The following is a 20049-nucleotide window of genomic DNA, read 5'->3' on the forward strand; positions in this document are numbered from 1 at the left end:
ATACCACAGCTGAACTGTTCGGCCCAGGTGTCTTCTTCTCATCCTCCATCAGGATTGGATGCCCTAGACCTTTCAGCACTTTCAGCTCTCATCCCAAGTGCAAGCAGGGACTTTTAATACATTTCTGAAGTCTCATCACCAAACTTGTAATTCTTATCCCTGACAATCCTTCACTCTTCTTCGGTGCAACCTTTCACAGTGCTTTTTAGAATTCCTTTTATGTATTTTTCCTTCAAATATTCCCTGCAGGTCCTTACCTTAATTCAATCTTTGCTGTCTTCTGAGTACTCCTTCCCTTGTGACCTCTTGAGGAGAAACTTTTTCTCATACACTATCTTCTTCAGAGTAGGGAGATGGTGTTGGTGCCCTCCTTGTCCCCATAAATCCTTCCATTCCATTCCTCCCCTTGTCTCTTGTGAGCTCTGTTGAGGCTCTCACTGTTGGAGTTTTCTACCCCACCCACTCATAGTAATCATCTCGTGGTCATAACTATTGGAGTTTCCCACCCCACTCCCTTTCATTTCTCCATAACCTGCCTCTCCACCCTAACTCCTGCCACTGTTCTCCTGAAGGAACTTCAACATCCATGTGACTGGCCCTTCAAGTCCTCTGGTCTCTTACTTCCCTGGCCTCCTCACAGGAGCAATTCTAATATTTGTGGTAGGAGTGAGAATGGAGGCTCATCTGTATATCCAAATATTTAAATATATACATCCAGCTAACTGTTAAACTTCCTATCCTAAGAGATATATCTTTATGTGATGAAAAACAAAAAGTACATGTAAAGGTATGGCAAAATATCAAAGACGATTAGAATGAACCATTATTTTGTAGGTCTGGGTGCTGTTCCAAAGGGCTGGCAATATTTGGAAAAGTAATAAAATGAAGCCTTACATAATGCATATATTTTATTCCAAAAAAGTTAATTTTCTTGCCTTCATTTAAGTAAATGGCTAATTAATGTTATAACCAAGACGTTCACAAAATTCATGTTCTATTGAGAATAATGACAAATTACACAACCTTTCTGGAGACATTGTGGTTTTTAGATTGTTTTTCATTAATTTCAAAATGGAGAAACTATGTTCTGCTAACTGACCATTAAATTTTAAAAGCAGTATCTAGATTGGAAATGAACCAGGAATTTAATATGTCATACTAAAACATTTTGATGGGGTTGGTTTGCTTACAATCATTTATCATCACAAAATTTATACATTTTAATTTCACTATAGACATTGCTATTCCCAATATCATGAGTTTCACGGTCCCCTAAAGCACCGTCTAGATCTGTTGAGTGTTTTTAAATATTTCCCTTTCAAATTCTTCAATGCTGGGATATAATAAAGAAAACTGAAAACAGTGGCATACTAATTGTTAGAATCTTTCTCCAATTTCTATTAATCTATAGTGACAAAAAATAGTCTCTACAGAAATTCGTTTTGGGAAATTTTCCATTTGAATTAACCTCATAATCATGCAAACATTTTTGTTCCCTCATCCTAATGCTTTTTTCTTTGCATGTTACATGTAGTTTAATTTAGAAAACCCATTTTCTTAAAAAATTTTTAAAACGGTAAGCCTTTCAAAAGTGAAAACAACAATTAAGGAATAATTGTAACAATTCATACTGAATAACTGTGTAATACAAATACAAAAGTAACTTCATTTTCTACTGAAGGCCACAGTTCTCTCATATCTGAGGATCTTCTATTGTTTCACTTACCTCTCCCAGAGCATCTCATATCTTGTTTAATTAAATCAAATTGCTTTAATACAGCGAGTACCTTTATGACCATGAATGAAAAACTGAAAATGGACATCTGGCACAACTGGGAAATGATATTTTGTTATGCAAGAATCTACTGCATTAAAGCCAAGGAGAAAGGATTTGAGAAGTTAATTAGTCTTCTGTTAAGTGCTTCTGTTGCTCAGTTCTTCCCTGTGCTCTGAAGCAGCATTTGTCTCTTATGTAGGTGGTATGCACCACCCTCAAATTTTCATGGCATCCAGAGGTGGTCACTTTTTGTCCTGAGGACACAGGGTTTAGAGAAACATCAGTGTTGGTTATGAGTAGTGTCAGCCATGAGAGTCAATGTTTGAGGTATAATTGTGCTGTACATGCTCTGATTTTTGAATCCAAAGTGGCAGAGGTGCCCATAAGTCAATCAACAAGAACGTTGGGGAATGTAGGCAGGAAGTAAGTGAAGCCAGGCAGCTGAGAACATAGGTGAGGTCATGCCAAAGGGACAGTCTGGTTAACATATTGCTCCTAGTGCTGTCCTCACCATAGTTTCTTGACTCTGCAGGTGTCATGATTCATGTCCAGCAATTCTCATGCCTTTGCACCTCTCTCTCCAGGCACCAATCCCTTGGCAGGGGGTCTGATTGGCTAACTTAGGCCAGGTGCCCTTGCGCATGATGATGATGATGGTTTGTGGCACGAGGGAATACCTGGCGCCTTCTGGCTTTATGAGTGGCAGGTGGTAGGCTGTTGCCTCTCACCAAAGCTCAAGAAAAATGCATGTGTCCAAATAGGAAGGACATTCAAATGCTTGAGAGTGAAAAAGAAAGAAAACCAGAAGTGTCCTCTATACCCACTGTAGGTCTTGTCCCTAGTAGCAACTACACTACCTTTGAAATTCCTAATTTAAACGTTCTGCTTTCTGTTAAGACCTATCCTGCTAATTCACTTACTTAAGGACACCCCCTGCAATAGCTCTTTTAACCTCACAGAGACCTCTTATGCATAAACAATTCTATTTTTTCTCTAGCCATCTGTCCCCATCCAGCTTGGACTCCATGGCTGATTCATCATTCCCATCACTCACTCAACTCTTCCTCCCTTGGATGCATCTGATAAAACCTGATCTTTGGATGGATGTGATCATCTATTTATGTCTATACCAGCATGGCTGAGCCATCCTTAAACCTTTCCCTCACCCTCGATATTTAATCCATCACCAAGTCCCGTCTACTCTGACTACAAAATATAGCTCCAGTCTGACACTTTTATGTCTACTGCCACCACCCTAGTCCAAGTCACAACTGTCTCTTACCTAAAGTGTGTACCTGAACCCCTTAATTGGTTTCTGTTCAAAATGAAATGCAAACTCAACATGCCTTACAAGAAAGGCCCTTCCCTATCTTTCCTAAGTATATCATGCCCCTTTCCCTCATCTTTACTATACTCAACTCTCACTACCTTTCTTTCAATCCCCAGATATGTCAAATGCCTTCCCTCATGTTATTTCTTCTGCCTGGAATGTTCTCTCCTTAACTTGTTGTCTGGCTAATTTCTACCCATTCATTAATTCATCGTAGCAGAGCAATACTGTTTTAGAGAGCTTCTCCCTGATCCTCCCAAAGTAGTATTTTCTTTGTTATGCCCTCTCAGAGCAATATTTTCCTCACTGTGCTTCTCATACTTTGGGTCTTGTGCTTAATTGTTAAATGACAACTTGAAGGAATGGAAGCTTCATGAAGACAAAAGCCATTTGTGCCTTATTCACTCTCATAGCCTCAGCATAGTGCCTGAACACCAGAAATATTTGTGAATGGCTGAATGGATAGGCCTGCCACAGGGTATTGGTAGGAAAATCTTTTTTCTATTGCCTCCTTTACCTACATTCATTTCCTTCAGCTCCTAAACTCATCAGATTTACTGAGAGAATCTGCATCATTATCTCTGTTCCACTTGCAGGACAGAATTTAGGATTAAGATGCTAAGATGTAAAAGGAAGGTACAAATCCCAACATGGAAAGAAAAACTGAGTAGAGAATATTCCCGAGTGGCTATACAACTTCACTGTAAGCAGTCATCTCAGTGACTATTGAGGCTCCTTTACATGTTTTTAATCCTTTTACCTTCTAATCAAGATCCACCAGCTCTGCATTCAGACTTCCAGTTGCATTATACATTCACAAATCATTTCTTTGTGAAATCCTATCTTCTTACAATTATGGTCTTCTAGAGATTAAAAGTATTCATTCTTCTTTAATATTGCTTTTCTTTAGTGCCATCAAAATTGAGTTTTAAAATTTTCCATGCTAATGCCTTCACAAAATTAGTAGTAAACTTAAAATGAAACAGCAATGAAAAGAAATCTGTATGTTGCTATGTTTTCCACTACAGTCTTCTCTGATTTAATTAGTTATTATTTGCCTGTTTAGGATAGGCAGGTATTTTGTGGGTATTTTTCTTTTTCTTTTTCCCCCTCCTCTTTTTCCTTCTTATTGCTCACCTCTGGGCAATTTCATCCTTTACTAACAATGCAAGAATTAGGTGGGTAGGATTGATGAAAAGAAAAAAAAATGGCAATAAACTTTATTTTCTCTTAGAGAAAAAAGTATCTCATAGTACAGATTGTATTTTAAGAGTTGACTATATTTTAAAAAAAGATTTAGTATGAAAAAAATGTTTCTAGTAGATTTAAGCTAGTATCAAAGTAAACAACTGTATCAGACAGTGTGTGAAACAAGCGAGGTTGATGTATTAACAGCTACTATGGCAGGGAAGAGAGCGGAGAACTCAACTCTTAGGAAGGAAGGGGGTAGCTGAGTTTTATAGTCAGGGAAAGGGCAATGCGAAAATACCAGTAGGCTGACTGGGAAAAGAGGGGAAGAGGAGGTCAGGGTGAGGTTGATAATTTGGAATAGCTAATATTTGAAGTTGTCTCCCATCCCACCCCCTCCTTTTTTCCCCTTCTGTAGTTGGAGTTTTCTCTGCAGTCCCACGGCTGCAAAAGTAGTGTCAAGATAGTCAAGGTAGGGGTGCAGCAAGGCTCACAGCTTGGTCGAAAGTAAAAAAAAAAAAAAAAAAAAAAGACTTTGTCACTAGTGCATTTATTTATTAAAAAATAAATACAATGTATTTAAAATATATTGTATTTAAAATACAATGTATTAAAAAAAAACTGCAATGAACTATTTTGCAAAACTGACGTTAGGTATTTAGAGCCATAGAAAGACTCAATTCTTAGTGGCAAAGTCTGCCTGCTTTTCCAACCAACTACTCCTCCCCACCCCAAGTTTTAACTATTTTAGACAATTAGCCACATATGCATTTTGGAACCACCAACCCTGTATCCCACCCCATAACCATATGAAACTGCTACATGTTCTAATCAAATTCACAGCATAGGGGGGAATAAAAACAAACCAAAAAACCAAACACATATAGATTAATATCTGTGAATATGTGTGGTTGTAGTAATTATTTACCTGTGTTGTAACTGTTCAGTGTTGGGTCAATGGTTGATAATATTATTCTCCATCTCCACGTCCCAGAACAAATCAATGATTTCAAGTTAATGACTATTAAAATATAATAATATGTTTTAAAGGGTAATGTAAGAGTGTCTTATAAATCCATAAAATCAACCAGGAATCAATATGTACATTTGGTTTCCCCTCAGCAGGTGGTGTTTCTTATTTATTTATGGCGGGTACTTCTCTGTCAATAACTGCCTTGGTCACATTATTGTTAGAAAGATTTTGCCATAATGGTGTTTTTAGTCAATTACAGCAAAAATGAATGTTCTCTATTGATCAAATCTGATAGCACACATGTGAAAGATTCAGCATACACCAGAATGCTGGGTAAAAATCCTGGAGTAGGGCTTTACTAGGACAGAAGTTATATTAGTATGATGGTACCAATTTGTTCAGTTTTAAATATTTTCTAATTTCCATTAGCTTTTCTGACCTATGAGTTGATTAGAAGTGTTTTCTAATTTCCAGGAATATAGAATTTAATAGTTATCTCTTGGTCATCGATTTCTATCTTAACTATATAGTAGGCAGAGAATGTGGTCTCTATGATACTAATCATAGACATATAGACTTGTTTTATGACCCAATGTGTTCAATTTTTATAAACGTTCCAAATGTTCTTGAAAAGTCTGTTTATCTTGCAGTTGTTCAGTGCAATATTCTATATGTGTGCATTACAACAAGATCAGTAATTTTATCAAATATTCTAGTCCCTTAAAGATTCTTCTGTCTCCTTGATTTATTAGAGATGTTAAAATCACCTATCCTGATGGTAGATTTTTCTTCTCGTATTTCTGTTAATTTTTGCTTCATATATTTTGTGGCCATGTTATCAGGGACATACACATTTATAATTCTTGTATCTTTCCTGTACAAAAAATCTTTTATCATTATGTAGCGACCCCTCTTTATCTCTAGTCACACACACAAGGATTTGTGGATAAACTCTCTTAGCGGGTATTCCTCTGAAAAAGACTATGATTTGTCTTCATTCCATCCTTCTTTTATTCCCCTCAGCATTTTGCTCAATTCTTTCACTTGAAAAATGTTTTTTTCCTCCTGTATCCCCAAAAAGTTCCAGAATGAGAGAAGAAGTGTAGGTCCAGGCCCAGAGAATTTAAAATGCATGATTCAAAAAAATACATGCCATTAATATGAGGCAACATTGTCTTAAATTAAATCATTCAAAGTGGTAAAAACATTCCAATAAATAGACTGAGTGCAGAATATATTAGAAAAATTATTTAGGGAGGCTGAAACAAATGTGGGTACCAAAGAACGTCAGAGGCAATAATTTCTCAGAGGCTCAAGTGATTCTTTTCACATTATGTATCTTATGGAAATAAGGATTACTTGTCTGCTTAAATGTAATAAATGGTCTTCTTGACAATTTCTTTCTCACCCGTAGCTAGCATGAGCTCCACAATAAACAATTACATTCTTATATAATACACTATTTTGCAAAAATTAGAGAATGCGCATTTACTGTAACAAAAGAAATAATAGTTATATAATATATATTTTTTCCGACCCTCAAGACACAAACTCTGTAGTTAGACTTGTGAAACAGGGCAGGAAGCTTGGTAATTCTTAAAAGGTTGGGTTTCTGGCCCAAATAAGTAGAGAGGGAGTTAAAGAACTTAAAAAAAATCCATTAATACCTCAAACTCTTATTTTTTTGGCCAACCTACTAAATTTCGATTTTCGTCCTTGGTTCTCCGCGTCTGGGGCAGCGAAGGCTAAGGATCGGGCCCACGAGCAGTCCCAGCAAGGGGCCGTCCTCAAGCGAAGGGCGGAGCTGCGAGGCCCTCGGCGTCACGAAGAGCCGCAGACTCGGCGGACGCGAGGCAAACACCACCGCAGGAGTGGTCAGTGACAGAGCCACCGCCCGGGGCTGTGCGGGCATCTTCCTCAGCCAGCCCTGCTCTTTGTCGTCCTGGTAACCAGACTACCAACGCGCATGCGCAAGGCCCCATTATCACGTGGGACCAGGACGCGGAATGCTCTTTCGGGGCCGCTCCTCCTTCCCCGACTCCCAGCGCGGGGCCTTTGGACGCACGGCTAACCTCTGCCCGGTTGCGTCGGGGTGCCTCACAGCTCCCGCCCCTTTTCGCTTTGCTGTCGCCGGCTCGTCCCTCGCACCACGTGCCCTCCTGGCCGCTCCTCCTGGCCGCTCCTCCAGCTGCCCTTTCCAACTGCCTGTTGGAAGCTGCCGAAAAATGTCGTGAGAGGCGCCGTGACTTTACGGCTGCCTCTCCCAGACTAGAGCCTCAGAGCGCCCACCGCCGACAGCTCGGTCTCTTAAGCGAGTCGGCACAGCGGGCAGCGCGGGACTCGGCGTGTCGCTGCCCTTCCCGCCGCGCCCGTTTCCGCCGCTGGCGATGTGAGCTCGAGGAGGCTGCGGTGCCCCTGGCCCGAGGTTGACACGGGCGGCAGGTGTCTGTGAAGCGGGCGGGTGCCGGGGGCCGGCAGGATGGAGGAGAGCATGGAAGAGGAGGAGGGGGGCAGCTACGAGGCGATGATGGACGATCAGAACCACAACAACTGGGAGGCCGCCGTGGACGGCTTCCGGCAGCCGCCGCCGCCCCCCTCGTCGGTCCCAGCCCCTGTCCGAGAGCCTCCGGGGGGGCAGCTGCTGACGGTGTCCGCGGTCTCCGTGGATAGGAAAGGCCCCAAGGAGGGGCTCTCGATGGGGCCGCCGCCGCCGCCGGAGGCCAATGGGGTGATCATGATGTTGAAGAGCTGCGACGCGGCCGCCGCCGTCGCCAAGGCGGCCCCCGCCCCCACCCCGGGCTCCACCATCAACATCAACACCTCCACCTCCAAGTTCTGTGAGTCCAGCCTTTCCCCGCAGCCTCGGCTTTTCTCTGAACGCCCCCCCCCCCCCCCCCAGCGCTCACCCGGATGCGCTCTCCGCACCTCCCGAAGCAGCCCCGCTTCCTTTGTTTCAGGCTTGGGGCTCTCCTCCTCTCCCCGCTCCCTCTCCCCAAGTTGGCTGTCTGCGGCCCGCGCCAGAGCGGCCCTGGCTTCTTAGGTTACCTGGCCTGGAGAAGCAGCCTGGTACGCACACAGCCCGAGGTTCTTCTACCAACGCGATCCTTATCACAACTTGCTGTCTCTCAGCCTTAGGAAACTCTTTTTCTCTGTCCCCCGTACCTTTAAAGTTTCACTCTCAAAGGTTGGGGGGCGGGGGGTAGGGATAAGGCTGCCCGAGCTTTTTTAAGAGTGGCCCTCCGTCTTCTGCAGCCAGAGATCTAGAAAAGAAATCTGGCAACTTGTGTTCTCCTTGTGCTTTTAGCCAGTTTGCATTAAACAGGTCAGGAATTAGAAAGTTAACTGAGATCTACTCCTCGTTCTTTCTCTGCTCCAGTGTGTATCTTCTGCATGCAAATAGGGAAATGTATACGAGTTGTTTCTTGAGTGATACCAATTCAGTGGGAATTGGGGCATCCGTTTTGAAGCTAATAATGTGTAAAATCACTTTTAAAAGTCTGCACTCTAAAGAATAAGCCATTCACCATGTGTCCAAACCCAAGATTCTGTTGAATGTTGAACTTGGTGTTAGTGATCTGCCTTAATGCTCAGTGGCAGGCAAAAAGATTCAAGACCAAAATCTGTTTTGTAATCTGAAACTGGCTCCAACCAGACTGTGTGCTTCCACAGCTCGGAAAAGAAATGTGCTTTGCTTTGAGTGATTTGTGTGTATATGTGTATGTACGGGTGTGTGAGAAACTGAATGTGACAGTCACAGCCAGGTTTTTCTCTCCTATTATTAACTGCACGTTTGTTTGAAATGGCATCTGTTAAAGCAACTGAAGATTTCATTTCTAGTTACTAATTTTATCAAGCTGTACCAGTAATTGTCCAGTTAGCTGTGGAGAGAAAATTTTTGCTTGCTTCAGATGTGTAGTTCCAGCCTTACACAGTATTTTGTGTGTGTGTGTGGGAACAGCACATAACCTTTATTTATTTGCCTTGAAAATGCTGCTGTAGTCAAAGACATTCATATATAGGTGTAGTGTATAAGATTTATGAGTTTTTCCCTATTCGTGCATGAGAATAAAGCTTATATTGTATAATTTGTGCATTGAAGTGTATGTTGTAAAGCCATACCTTGTACAGAGTGGCAGAGTGACTTAAATACTAAAGGAAGTATGCTTTAATGCTTAAAGTACATTTGAAGAGTTAAAAAAAAAAAAAGGCAGCAAAAAGGGCAAAAATGGTGAAATTAAGAAAATGATTGGGGTGGGGGGTGAATGGGGACCTCATATTTTTTGAATGTAATATTTTAAAAACATGAATTAAAATAAAATAAGAAAAAGATTTGCCAGAGCAAGAGGTTGCACTTTTCTTTGAAAAGGGTTAATAAGCTAGATAGACTTCTCATAGAATTAAGAAAAAAAAAAGATGCAAATAAAATAATGAAAAACAGGAAATAAATACAAGCATAAGAGATTTAAAAAAAAAAGATATTATGAACTGCTTTTGCCTAATTTGAAAGCCTTGATGAAATGTATACATTCTTAGAAAAATAAAACTGTGAAAATGGTACCAGAAGAAATTGATGACTTGAATTGACTAACAAGTATTTAATAAACTGGAATGGTAGTTAAAGACCTCCCCTTTAAAAAACCCTGGATTCATAAAGTCTTATAAGTGAGTTCCCTCTAACTTTCAAATAATACTATTCCTTATTACAAGTTGTTCTAGGAAATAGGAAATAAAGAGAAAAAAACAAAGAGGTCAGGCTCATATTATGAGTTTAGTGAAATCTCGATTCTAAAACTAGGTAAGAACAGTGTAAGAGAAGATTATGGGCCTCTTTGTCTTACAAACATAAATATGAAAATCCTGCATAAAATAATAGCTCATCAAATCCAATAGTGTTTTAAGAGTCATAATCCATAGAGTTTGTTTTAGGAATGTAAGCATGGTTCAGCATCTTTTTAACCCATCAGTGTAATTTAACTCATTAGATTAAAGGAGGAAAACAATTCTCAATTGCCATAAAATAATTCCATGAAATTCTGTACCTATTTATGATAAAAACCCTTAGCAAACTAGGAGTACAAGATAACTAGATAAAACCCACATGAAATAATGTCCAATAATACTTAATACCTAATTTTAGATGTATTCACTTTTAAAATGGGAACAAGATAAAAATGTCCCCTATCACTGCTCTTGTTTAACATGGTAAGAAAGGTCCTGGTCAGTGCTAAAAAAGGTGGAAAATAAACGGTATAAGGATTGGAAGGGAAGAGATAAAACTCATTATCTGTGGATAATATGATCACCTACCTACAAGAACCATTAGAATCAAGAGAGAACTGTTAGAGCTAGTAAGAATGTAGCAGATTGCTGTATTTAAGATCAATCTACAAAATTAATAGCATTTACTACAGTAGCAATAACCAACTAGTGAAGGTAATAAAAAGTAAATATTGTATATGATAATGGCAACAAAACTATAAAGTATCTAGAAATTAACCCAAGAATACACAAGACTTTTAAAGAGAAAACTTTAATAAGAAACTAGAAGAGAATCTAAATAAATGGGAAAACTTATAATGCTCTTGGATAGGATTATTTATTATTATAAAGACATCGGTTTTCTTTATTTGATCTATTAGGTCAATATATATATATATTTTTAAGTGCTCTTGACTTCCATTTTTATTTATTTATTTATTTTTATTTATTCATTTCTTTCCCCTTCTCCCCCCACCCTCCACCCCGGTTTTTTGTTCTCGGTGTCTGTTCTCTGCGTCTTCTTTGTCTGCTTCTGTTGTTGTCAGCGGCACAGGAATCTGTGTTTCTTTTTGTTGCGTCATCTTGTTGTGTCAGCTCTCCGTGTGTGTGGCACCATTCCTGGGCAGGCTACACTTTCTTTCGCACTAAGCAGCTCTCCTTATGGGGTGCACTCCTTGCGTGTGGGGCTCCCTACGCGGGGGACAGCACTGCGCATGGGCCAGCTCCACACGGGTCAAGGAGGCCTGGGTTTGAACCACGGACCTCCCATGTGGTAGACAGATGCCCTAACCACTGGGCAAAGTCCACCACCTATTAGGTCAATATAATGGAGTCAAAATTCTATTTAGTTGGTTTGACGAACACAATAACCTAAATCTAAAATTTAGATGGAGGGATAAAATTTATGAATATCTAAGTCAGTCTTAAAAATTTGTTTTGGGAGTCTTACTTTATCAGAAGTTAAAGTAATATTTTAAGGCTATAGAAATTAAAACTGTGGTATAAGTATAAGGACAGTAAAATAGATCAGTGGAACAAATGAGAAAGTACCAAGACTGACCCTATGTATACACAGGAACTTAAGATAAAGGTGCCACTATAAATCACTGGAGAAAGAAGTCACATGGTGTGAGGGAACATGGCTTACTATATGGAGAAAAAAACAACAACCTGACACCATAAGCAGGATGGACTCTGAATAAATTAAAGATCTTTATGTGATAGGAAAAACTATAAAGTTAATAGAAGACAGTATAGAAGAAGCTTTTTCCCTAGAGATAGGGAAGGTCTTCTTAAAAGCTTCAGAAGCTTTTCAGGTGAAAATTAATGACTTTGATTACATAAAAATTAAAGATTTCCATTCAGCAAAAGACAGATGAAAGGAGGAGAGAAAATATTTGCAGGACCTAAAACTGACAAAGGATTAATATCCAGACTCTACAAAGGACCTTATATCAACAAGAAGGAGGCAGCAACCTGTGTAGAAAAATAGGCAAAGGATATTAATAAGTAGTTTACAGAATTGGAAATCCTAACATGCATAGGGGAAATGTTTGAAAACATTAATAATCAGAGAAATTTAAAACAGTAATGGAATGCCTTTTTTCCGCCTGTTAGAATGGCAAAGTTTAGCAGCTGGATAATGCCAAGTGTTGGTGGGGACATGAAGATATGGGAAAACTTATACTTGCTGGTGGAAGTAACAGTGTAGTAGATGTAAAGGTATGGTGAAATGATCAAGCTCTCTGTGGACCAAATAGTGAAAGATAGCTGGAGTGTTGATAAATCTCTGAGCTATGACAGTGAATGTGTATTGCTGGACTGTGAGGTGAAAGCAGTTTCTCATGGGCTTTGTTTTTAGAATAAATGGGGGAAAACATTTATGACCTTGTAGATGCATACTAGGTACCAGGGATGATGATATGTCCCGGAAAAGAGGCATTATCTAGAATAGCAGCTACAATTGGAGCTATCACTTGATTTGATTCACTGAAATCCACGGTCATTCTCAAAAGACCCACCTCTTCTGCCCTGACCAGATAGGCTGATGAAATCAGAATGTCATCAGAAATTACCATCCCTGGATCTTACAAGTCTTTGAAGGTGGTACAGTTCTCTGCAGTCCCACAGGAATGTGCTGTTACTTTGGGTTTTTTATTTTGGTAGGAAGGGAGAATTCCAGGGGATGTGACTTGCCCCTTTCTATACTGATAGCCCTTATTTAATAGGTCAGAGAGCCATTAACTGTGCATTCAGGAACTGGGGAAATTACAGTGTCTGCTGTACCAACTGTGAGATAGATTGAGGCCCAAGTACTGTTTATTATATGACCTCCATAAGCTCCTGATCTGACTGGTTTACCACAGTGACATTTCTGTCCCTAAGGGTTAGTAATTTCTCTGGATTATTCCCTGAGAAGTATGAGGGATTCTGTTTCCCAGATGTAAAGAGCTGTATGCTTTCCTGGGAAAGGCTGGAAAGACTTTATGATCTTGAACCCTTTTTATAATGTCCTTCCTCTGTGAAATCCATCCTTTCCTTTATTTCAAGGGCTCTGTGTCTCTGAATAGGCTAAGGTCTGAGTATTAGAGGTGCCATGATTCTCCATTGTGGCCACTCAAGTCAGGCCTCTATCTGATACACTTAGAGTTTATTTTTTTCCTTTTTTTCTTCCTGTTATACAGATCAATTAATACTTTAGTATATCATCTATTTTCCCTAAGGACACTGTGTTAGCCACCACCAGAGATCCTTGATGGTAAACCCATTCTTATAACCACTCTGACCCTGCTTCCTGTTATAATAACCATGCCACTTGAGATCTTGGGGGTAAATGTTTCCACATATTCTTTGTCACCCTGGTAATCTCATTGTTTCACTGAAATAAGGGAGCCCCTTTTAATGGCAGTATTGCCCATGTTTAACTGAGAACTATAAAGGATAGCCACCACAGCATTTATCAAGGATACTAGTGCTTCTCTCACTAATATATTTCTTAATTCTTTGGTGAAGGGCCTGCCCAGACAACAATTTAGGGGCATGTGACAGACTGGATATGATAAATCCACTCTAATTTTCCTGTATTTGGATTCATCTACACTAAGCAATTTCAGTTTTCTTGACTTCCTCCCCTGCTTCCTATCCCTTCCTCCTCATCTTCCTCCTTGTCCTCTTCCTTCTCTTACTCTTCCTTTTCCATCTCCTTTCTTCTCTTGTGCCTCTTTTCCCTTTTCCATCTTACTCTGTTTACATTCAATAAAGTATATCCATTTTAGGGGTGCAGTTTAAATTTGATCCATGTAACTGGTCTGGGATTTGATTTTTACTTCACTTGCAAGCAAAAATTAACCTGTTACTGTTTCATGGATTGCTGGCAGAAGCCAGGAGATTTCCTGGGTCAGAGATAAAAGACTTTATTATTCACAGTATAGCAGAGAATGTGAGAGTCAGCATAGATTTCCCTTGTCACCAAGTCCCATGGGGTGACACAATGTAGCCCAGATGGATGCTCTCTCAATAGGTATCTGTTGCAGCTGGGCAACATCCAGCTTGGGGAATCCACTGCTTTTATAGAAAGCAGTAAGCAAGTTTGCTTTTTGTCCAGCGGGAGATTTTACCTGATCTTTGAAGGTTACCAGCTGCAGAATGGTCCCATGTAAAAGAGTGGATAGTCAGGATCTTGCCATCTTGACACACTCAAGCAAGACTTGTAGGAGGGCAAGAGGCCCAAGGAGGACTGTCTCTCCAGCAGGAACCACCACAACAATCAAGAGAGAACATTAACATCACCCTAAAATAATCTTCATACTTTTGTAGTTAATACCCCCATCTACAGTGCCAGCATCCACTGGTCCACTGTCTGTAATTTCTAGGATTTCATATAAATGGAATCATGCAATCATCTTTTTCTCAGTCTGATTTTGAGATTCATCCATGTTCTTGCATGAATTGGGTATTTATTTTTTATTGCTGAGTAGTGTTCCATTTTTGGATTACCACAAATTATTCATCTGTGGATGATTATCTGTTTCCAGTGTTGGTTACTGTGAATAAAGCTGCTTTGAATAACCATACACAAGGCTTTGTGTAGACATTGGTTTTCAAATAAATACAAGTATAATTACCAGGTCATGTATTAACTATACATTTAACATTATGAGAAACTGCCAGACTTTTCCAAAGTGAGTGTACCATTATACTCTCGCACCAGCAATGTATTAAAGTCCCAGTAGTGCCACTTACTGATACTTGTACGGGTTAGGTTTCACATGCTTGTCAGTCTTTTATTCTTGCTGGAGTGTGAGAAGTGGCATCTCATTGTGGTTTTATATTGCATTTCCCTTTTACATGTGCTTACTGGCCTTTAGTTTTGTTTGTGAGGAATCTATTCAATTTTTTTTCCATTTTCTTGGGTTGTATGCCTTATTGCTTTGTAAGAGTTCTTCATAAATTTTGGATATAAGTCCTTCATCTGATGTATGTATTATGAGTTGTTTTTTTTTAAGACACTTAAATATTATGAGTATTTTGATGTATAACTTATTTTTAAGATTCTGAACAGTGTTTTCTGAAGACATTTTTAAAAAGATATTTATTTATTTATTTATTTATTTATTTATTTCTCTCCCCTCCTACCCCCCACCCCAGTTGTCTGTTCTCTGTGTCTATTTGCTGCATCTTCTTTGTCTGCTTCTGTTGTTGTCAGCGGCACAGGAATCCGTGTTTCTTTTTGTTGCGTCATCTTGTTGTGTCAGCTCTCCGTGTGTGTAGCACCATTCCTGGGCAGGCTGCACTTTTCTTTCGTGCTGGGCGGCTCTCCTTACGGGGCACACTCCTTGTGCGAGGGGCTCCCCTACGCGGGGGACACCCCAGCATGGCATGGCATTCCCTGTGCGCATCAGCACTGTGCATGGGCCATCTCCACACAGGTCAAGGAGGCCCGGGGTTTGAACCGCAGACCTCCCTTGTGGTAGACGGACGCCCTAACCACTGGGCCAAGTCTGCTGCCCCTGAAGACATTTTGATAGTCTAATGTATCAATTTTTTTTCCCTGTAGTTTGTTCTTCCCCAAACAATTTTTCTCCCCAAAATTCATGAAGATTTTCATCAAGATTTTCTATATTGTCTTCTAAAAATTTTATGGTTTTAGGACTATGATCAATTATCACTTAAAATCTGTGCATGGTGTAAATAAAGGATTGATGTTCTTTTTTTCCCCCAAAATGTATATCCAGGTGCTTCAGCACTGTTTACTGAAAAGATGATCCTTTGCTCATTGATTTACTTTGACAACTTTGTTGAAAATTAACTGACCACATATGTGTGGTTCTAAATCTGGAGTCTTCATTCTGTTCCATTGATCTGCTGTTGGTGTATCACCTTTAAGATGGCTAAGTCTTCATGGTGAATTGGCTCTTCTATCATTTTACGAAGTCTTTATGTCTGGTAATAGTCTTTATCCTGAAGACCACCTTTTCTGACAGCCATTCTAAATTTTTCAGGATTATTGTTTGTGTGATGCATCTTTTCTTATTTTACTTTTAACCTATCTGTGTATATTTAAAGTACATTTCTTATAGACAGTTTATTATTGGATCTTGCCTTTTTTAATCCAGCGTTAGTACTTTTTAACTGGAATGGTTAGAACATTTATGTTTAATTATCAGTATGGCAGGGTTTAAAACTCTCATCTTGCTATTTGTTTTCTTTGTTTCACACATTCTTTTTTTATTTTCTCTTTTCCTGTCTTATTTTTGATTATTTCTTTTTATTAGTTACTCTAGAATTTATAGTATGAAAATTTAACTTGCCAGTCTACCTTTAAATATTCTCTTACTGGATTTGCATATAATATAAAATCCTAACATTTTTGTCCTCCTGTCCTTTGTGCATTTGTTGTCATATATTTTACTTCAAATACACTTATAATTTTTGCTTAAAGCAGTCATCTTTTTTCTTTTTAATTGAGGTTAAATTCATGTAACAGAATTAACCAAACTGAAGTGAAAATTTAGTGATGTTTAGTACATTTACGGTGTTATGCAATCACCATCTCTTTCTGGTTCCAAAATATTTTTATATCCCCACAATAAAATGCTGTTACCCATTAAGCACCCCAAAATAAAATCCCATAGCCATTAAATTTCCCATTCTTGACTCCCTCCGACTCCTGACAACCGCCAATCTGCTTCTTGGTTCTATAGATTTGCCTATTTTGGCTATTTCACACAAATGGAATGGTCCAGTATGTGACATTTATCTTTCAAATAAACCAAAAGCTGGAATATAAGTCTTTTATATTTACCCATATAGTTACCATTTCTGTCATTCTTCATTCCTTTTGTGTGGATCTATCCCTTATTTTTCTTCCACCCGAAGAACTCTTTAACATTTTTTTTGGTGCATTCCATTAGGCTTGAATTTATTCAGTTTTTGTTTGCCGAAGTGTTTATTTTACCTTCTCTCTCAAAGAATACTATTGTTGGATAGTATTGCTGATGACTTTAAAGATGTCTTTCTATTGCTTTTGGCATTGTTTTTTATATATGTGTATTTTTAACAATTTATTAATAGTTTAATTACCCCCACACATAAAGTTATTGTAGGGGAGACCATGAAATTTTCTAACAATTGATTTTAAAACATTGCACTAATTTCTAAAGCAATTTAGAGGAACCAGTATTTACAGTAGATGTAGTATTTATGCAAAATCAGGCATCATGTATAGTATATATATATATGTGTGTGTGTGTGTGTGTATAGAACCCAATATTATATGAACTAGGAAACATGTATATCTCAACAGCAGTGTTAGAGTGCAGAGTCTGAGGACTGTGATTTATAAATGCTTCTCAAAGCATGGGATTTGGAGGAGCAGACATCTTGTTTCAAAACCTGAAGTTTTTTTCCAATGCTCAAATCAACATTGTAACTGACACAGAAGCCGGGAAATGGGAAGCTTTTCTCACTTTAATTGTTCATCTGCATCAGAAAGTCCAGTATTTCTCTGTAAGAAAGAAGTGAATATGTTTTTCATATTCACTTGGCAGCTCCAAGATGTTTCAGGAAGGGTTCATCATAAACTCAGTGTTCTTCATATTCATGTCTCCCATTGAATTTCCTTTTCCTTTCTTTCCTGGGCTTTGTTGCATCAATGTCTCTAATTTTTAAGTTGAAAGTGACAGCCTTCCAAAGGCAGCGGGATTCATACTCATTCTGATCTTCCAACTTCCTCACTTTTTTCTTGATTATAGGCAACTTCTTGGTATCTATAAAGACTGTATTTCCCTCTCTTGCATATTTTGCATACATTATACCATTCCATTCCCCTTCAACTGAGCAAAAAGACTTCTTATGTGGAGAAAAAAATTTCAGCAGTAATTCTGTGTTGCTTGCCTCTAGAAAGGTTTAGTGTACAAGGTGATATTTTCACTCTTGCCCATTTTGGAACAACTGATATTGCATTCTCCTCTTAGCTCCACCCTGGGCACTGTGAGGATAGAGCTTCCATAACCGTTGGGGAATGTGAGACTGTAATGTTCTTCACAGTCTAGACATGAGACACACCTGGGTGGATGATGCAAAACCTGCTTAGCCACTAATGTTACACTGTTTTTGGAAGCCCAGGGAACTGGTCCTCCTGAAACTAGCTCTGTGTTCTCTTCAGTATTGTTTGGTAGTGACCAATAACACTGAAAGATCTCACCCAAAATAGGGTTGTATGACTTTTTGGCAACTGATCTTTTCCTTCCTGCATGAGAGGCTGAGAGCTACTTTTTGACAGTTCGATCCCTGGGATCCTTCTGGTCACTAATGCTCATAAACAGGTCTGGATGTGCAAAAAAAGTCTACATTTATCTCTAAAAGAGATCTTCCTTCAAGAATAAATGTTAGAAGAACTACCTTAGTAGGATCCAGTCCAAGCCTAACTTGTGACAAGATGCTTGATAATGCTCTTGTGCTCTTCCACATCGACCCTGTGTCCCCTTCATCATCTTTGTCATCATGTGAATTGAAAAGGTCAGCATCACTGGTTCCACTGGACATGGAAGAATGCAGTAATTTTGTGGTATTGTTACCAATTTCATTTAGGTTCTTGGCTATGCTGGAGAAAGGAATTTCAAGAGCATGCCAGTAATTTATTCAGGTAGGGAGGGAAGAGAAATGGGAGAAAATAACACATCAGGGGTCCCACGTAGAGAGGAAGGGGTTGAAAAGTGATAAAGCGGGCTGATTTACAGGTTACAATTCCCACTATAGGTTATAAATCCCCAGGTTTGCTTGCATGGCCCTGTGGCAGAGGAAAAATGGTGAGAGCGGCGCACAGAGGGCAGGAACAGCACAGAGGGCAGGAACAGGTCCAGAGGCAAGAGAGCAGGGCATGAGCTCAGGCCTTCTGGTTTGCTTTATAAACTATTAATTATTCCACCTGTTTGCTAATGGCAGGGGAGGGGTTCCAGCTATTTGCTGTTTCAATGGCTTACCCCACCCATCAATCCCCCAGTGAGGACCCAATGATAAAGTCCTCAGGGAATATCCAGGGCTTTTCCTTGTTCCCAGAAGAAGTCTTTGTTCTGGATAGCAGAATCTTGGGGGTGGTGTCTTCCACCAGCCATCTTGGGAGTTACTGATGTCCACATGGACTCTCTGCCAGGTTCCAGATCCATCTATTAACTCCCTATCTTACTAGCCTGCTTCAGTATCTGGATACTTTAGACTATTTCTCAAGCTGCTTTGTATCAAGATTGAGGCAGGTCCAGAGGAAGAGACCATGGGGATGCACAAGTCCACATTCTGTATGGTGGCTATAAGCCTGGGACTCAGATGTAGATCCTCCCTAAATTCCCCAGGAGACTCTGGCTATCTGAAGTAGACTTGGGGATTGTCTCTCATATGACTTTGAGTCCCAGGCTTATCTATGTGTCCTCTTCTTTTTCTGGCTGCTTTCATGATTTTCACTTTATCTTAAGTTGTGAGCAGTTTGATTGTGATATTCCATTGTAGGGCTCTCTTTGTATTTATCCTTTTTGGTGTTTGTTGAGCTTCTTGGATTTGTGGGCTTTTATTAACAGTATTCAAATTTGGAAAATTATCCTTTTTTCCTCAGAATTTTTCCTCCTCTCCTTCTCCCCCACTTTAATTACATGTTAGACCATTTCTAATTGTAGCATATATCACTGAGAGGCTCCCTTCATCTTTGTTTAATGCTGCACCACCCCCATGCTTCAGTTTGGATACTTTCTGTTGCTATGCCTTCAAGCTCACTGATGTTATCTTTGATGCCCGATGTCCTTCTGATAAGTTCAGCCTTTTCTACAGTTAGGTTCCTTCCTCATTTGGCACCCTCAGAATCCATTACCATACATATTCCCCAGGTTTAAGCCACTCTAAAGTCATGAAGTGATGTAGTTATTTTGGAATGCAAGCCATCTCCTGCTTGTTTAGATTTGGTACTTGTTCCTTTGGGATATCTGATCTGAAGGTCTGGGTAGCTGTAAGGGTTGCTTACTTGGAGGCAAGGCA

The 20049-nt window shown here is 39.5% G+C and overlaps 1 protein-coding gene, 1 long non-coding RNA gene and 1 pseudogene across 3 annotated transcripts in view; 1 reads left to right on the plus strand and 2 right to left on the minus strand.

The window, feature by feature from the left end:
• Nucleotides 1-893: 893 nt before the first annotated feature.
• On the minus strand, nt 894-5309 carry LOC139439215 (uncharacterized). Its single transcript, XR_011648989.1, has 2 exons — nt 5224-5309; nt 894-4791 (listed from the first exon to the last, which is right to left on the minus strand). It is a non-coding gene; the product is annotated as an uncharacterized lncRNA (long non-coding RNA).
• CACUL1 (CDK2 associated cullin domain 1) overlaps nt 4836-20049 on the plus strand; it is a 91255-nt gene continuing 76041 nt past the window's right edge. For both annotated transcript variants that reach the window (XM_004471528.4, XM_071215650.1), the window contains exon 1: nt 4836-8105. In XM_004471528.4, coding sequence (XP_004471585.1) covers nt 7748-8105 — 358 coding nt within the window. In that variant the 5' untranslated portion in view covers nt 4836-7747. The remainder of the gene's footprint in view (nt 8106-20049) is intronic.
• On the minus strand, nt 17611-19299 carry LOC139439139 (oxysterol-binding protein-related protein 9-like; annotated as a pseudogene).

Source organism: Dasypus novemcinctus, chromosome 6, assembly GCF_030445035.2.
Source record: "Dasypus novemcinctus isolate mDasNov1 chromosome 6, mDasNov1.1.hap2, whole genome shotgun sequence".
In the NCBI taxonomy this organism is placed as follows: Eukaryota; Metazoa; Chordata; class Mammalia; order Cingulata; family Dasypodidae; genus Dasypus; species Dasypus novemcinctus.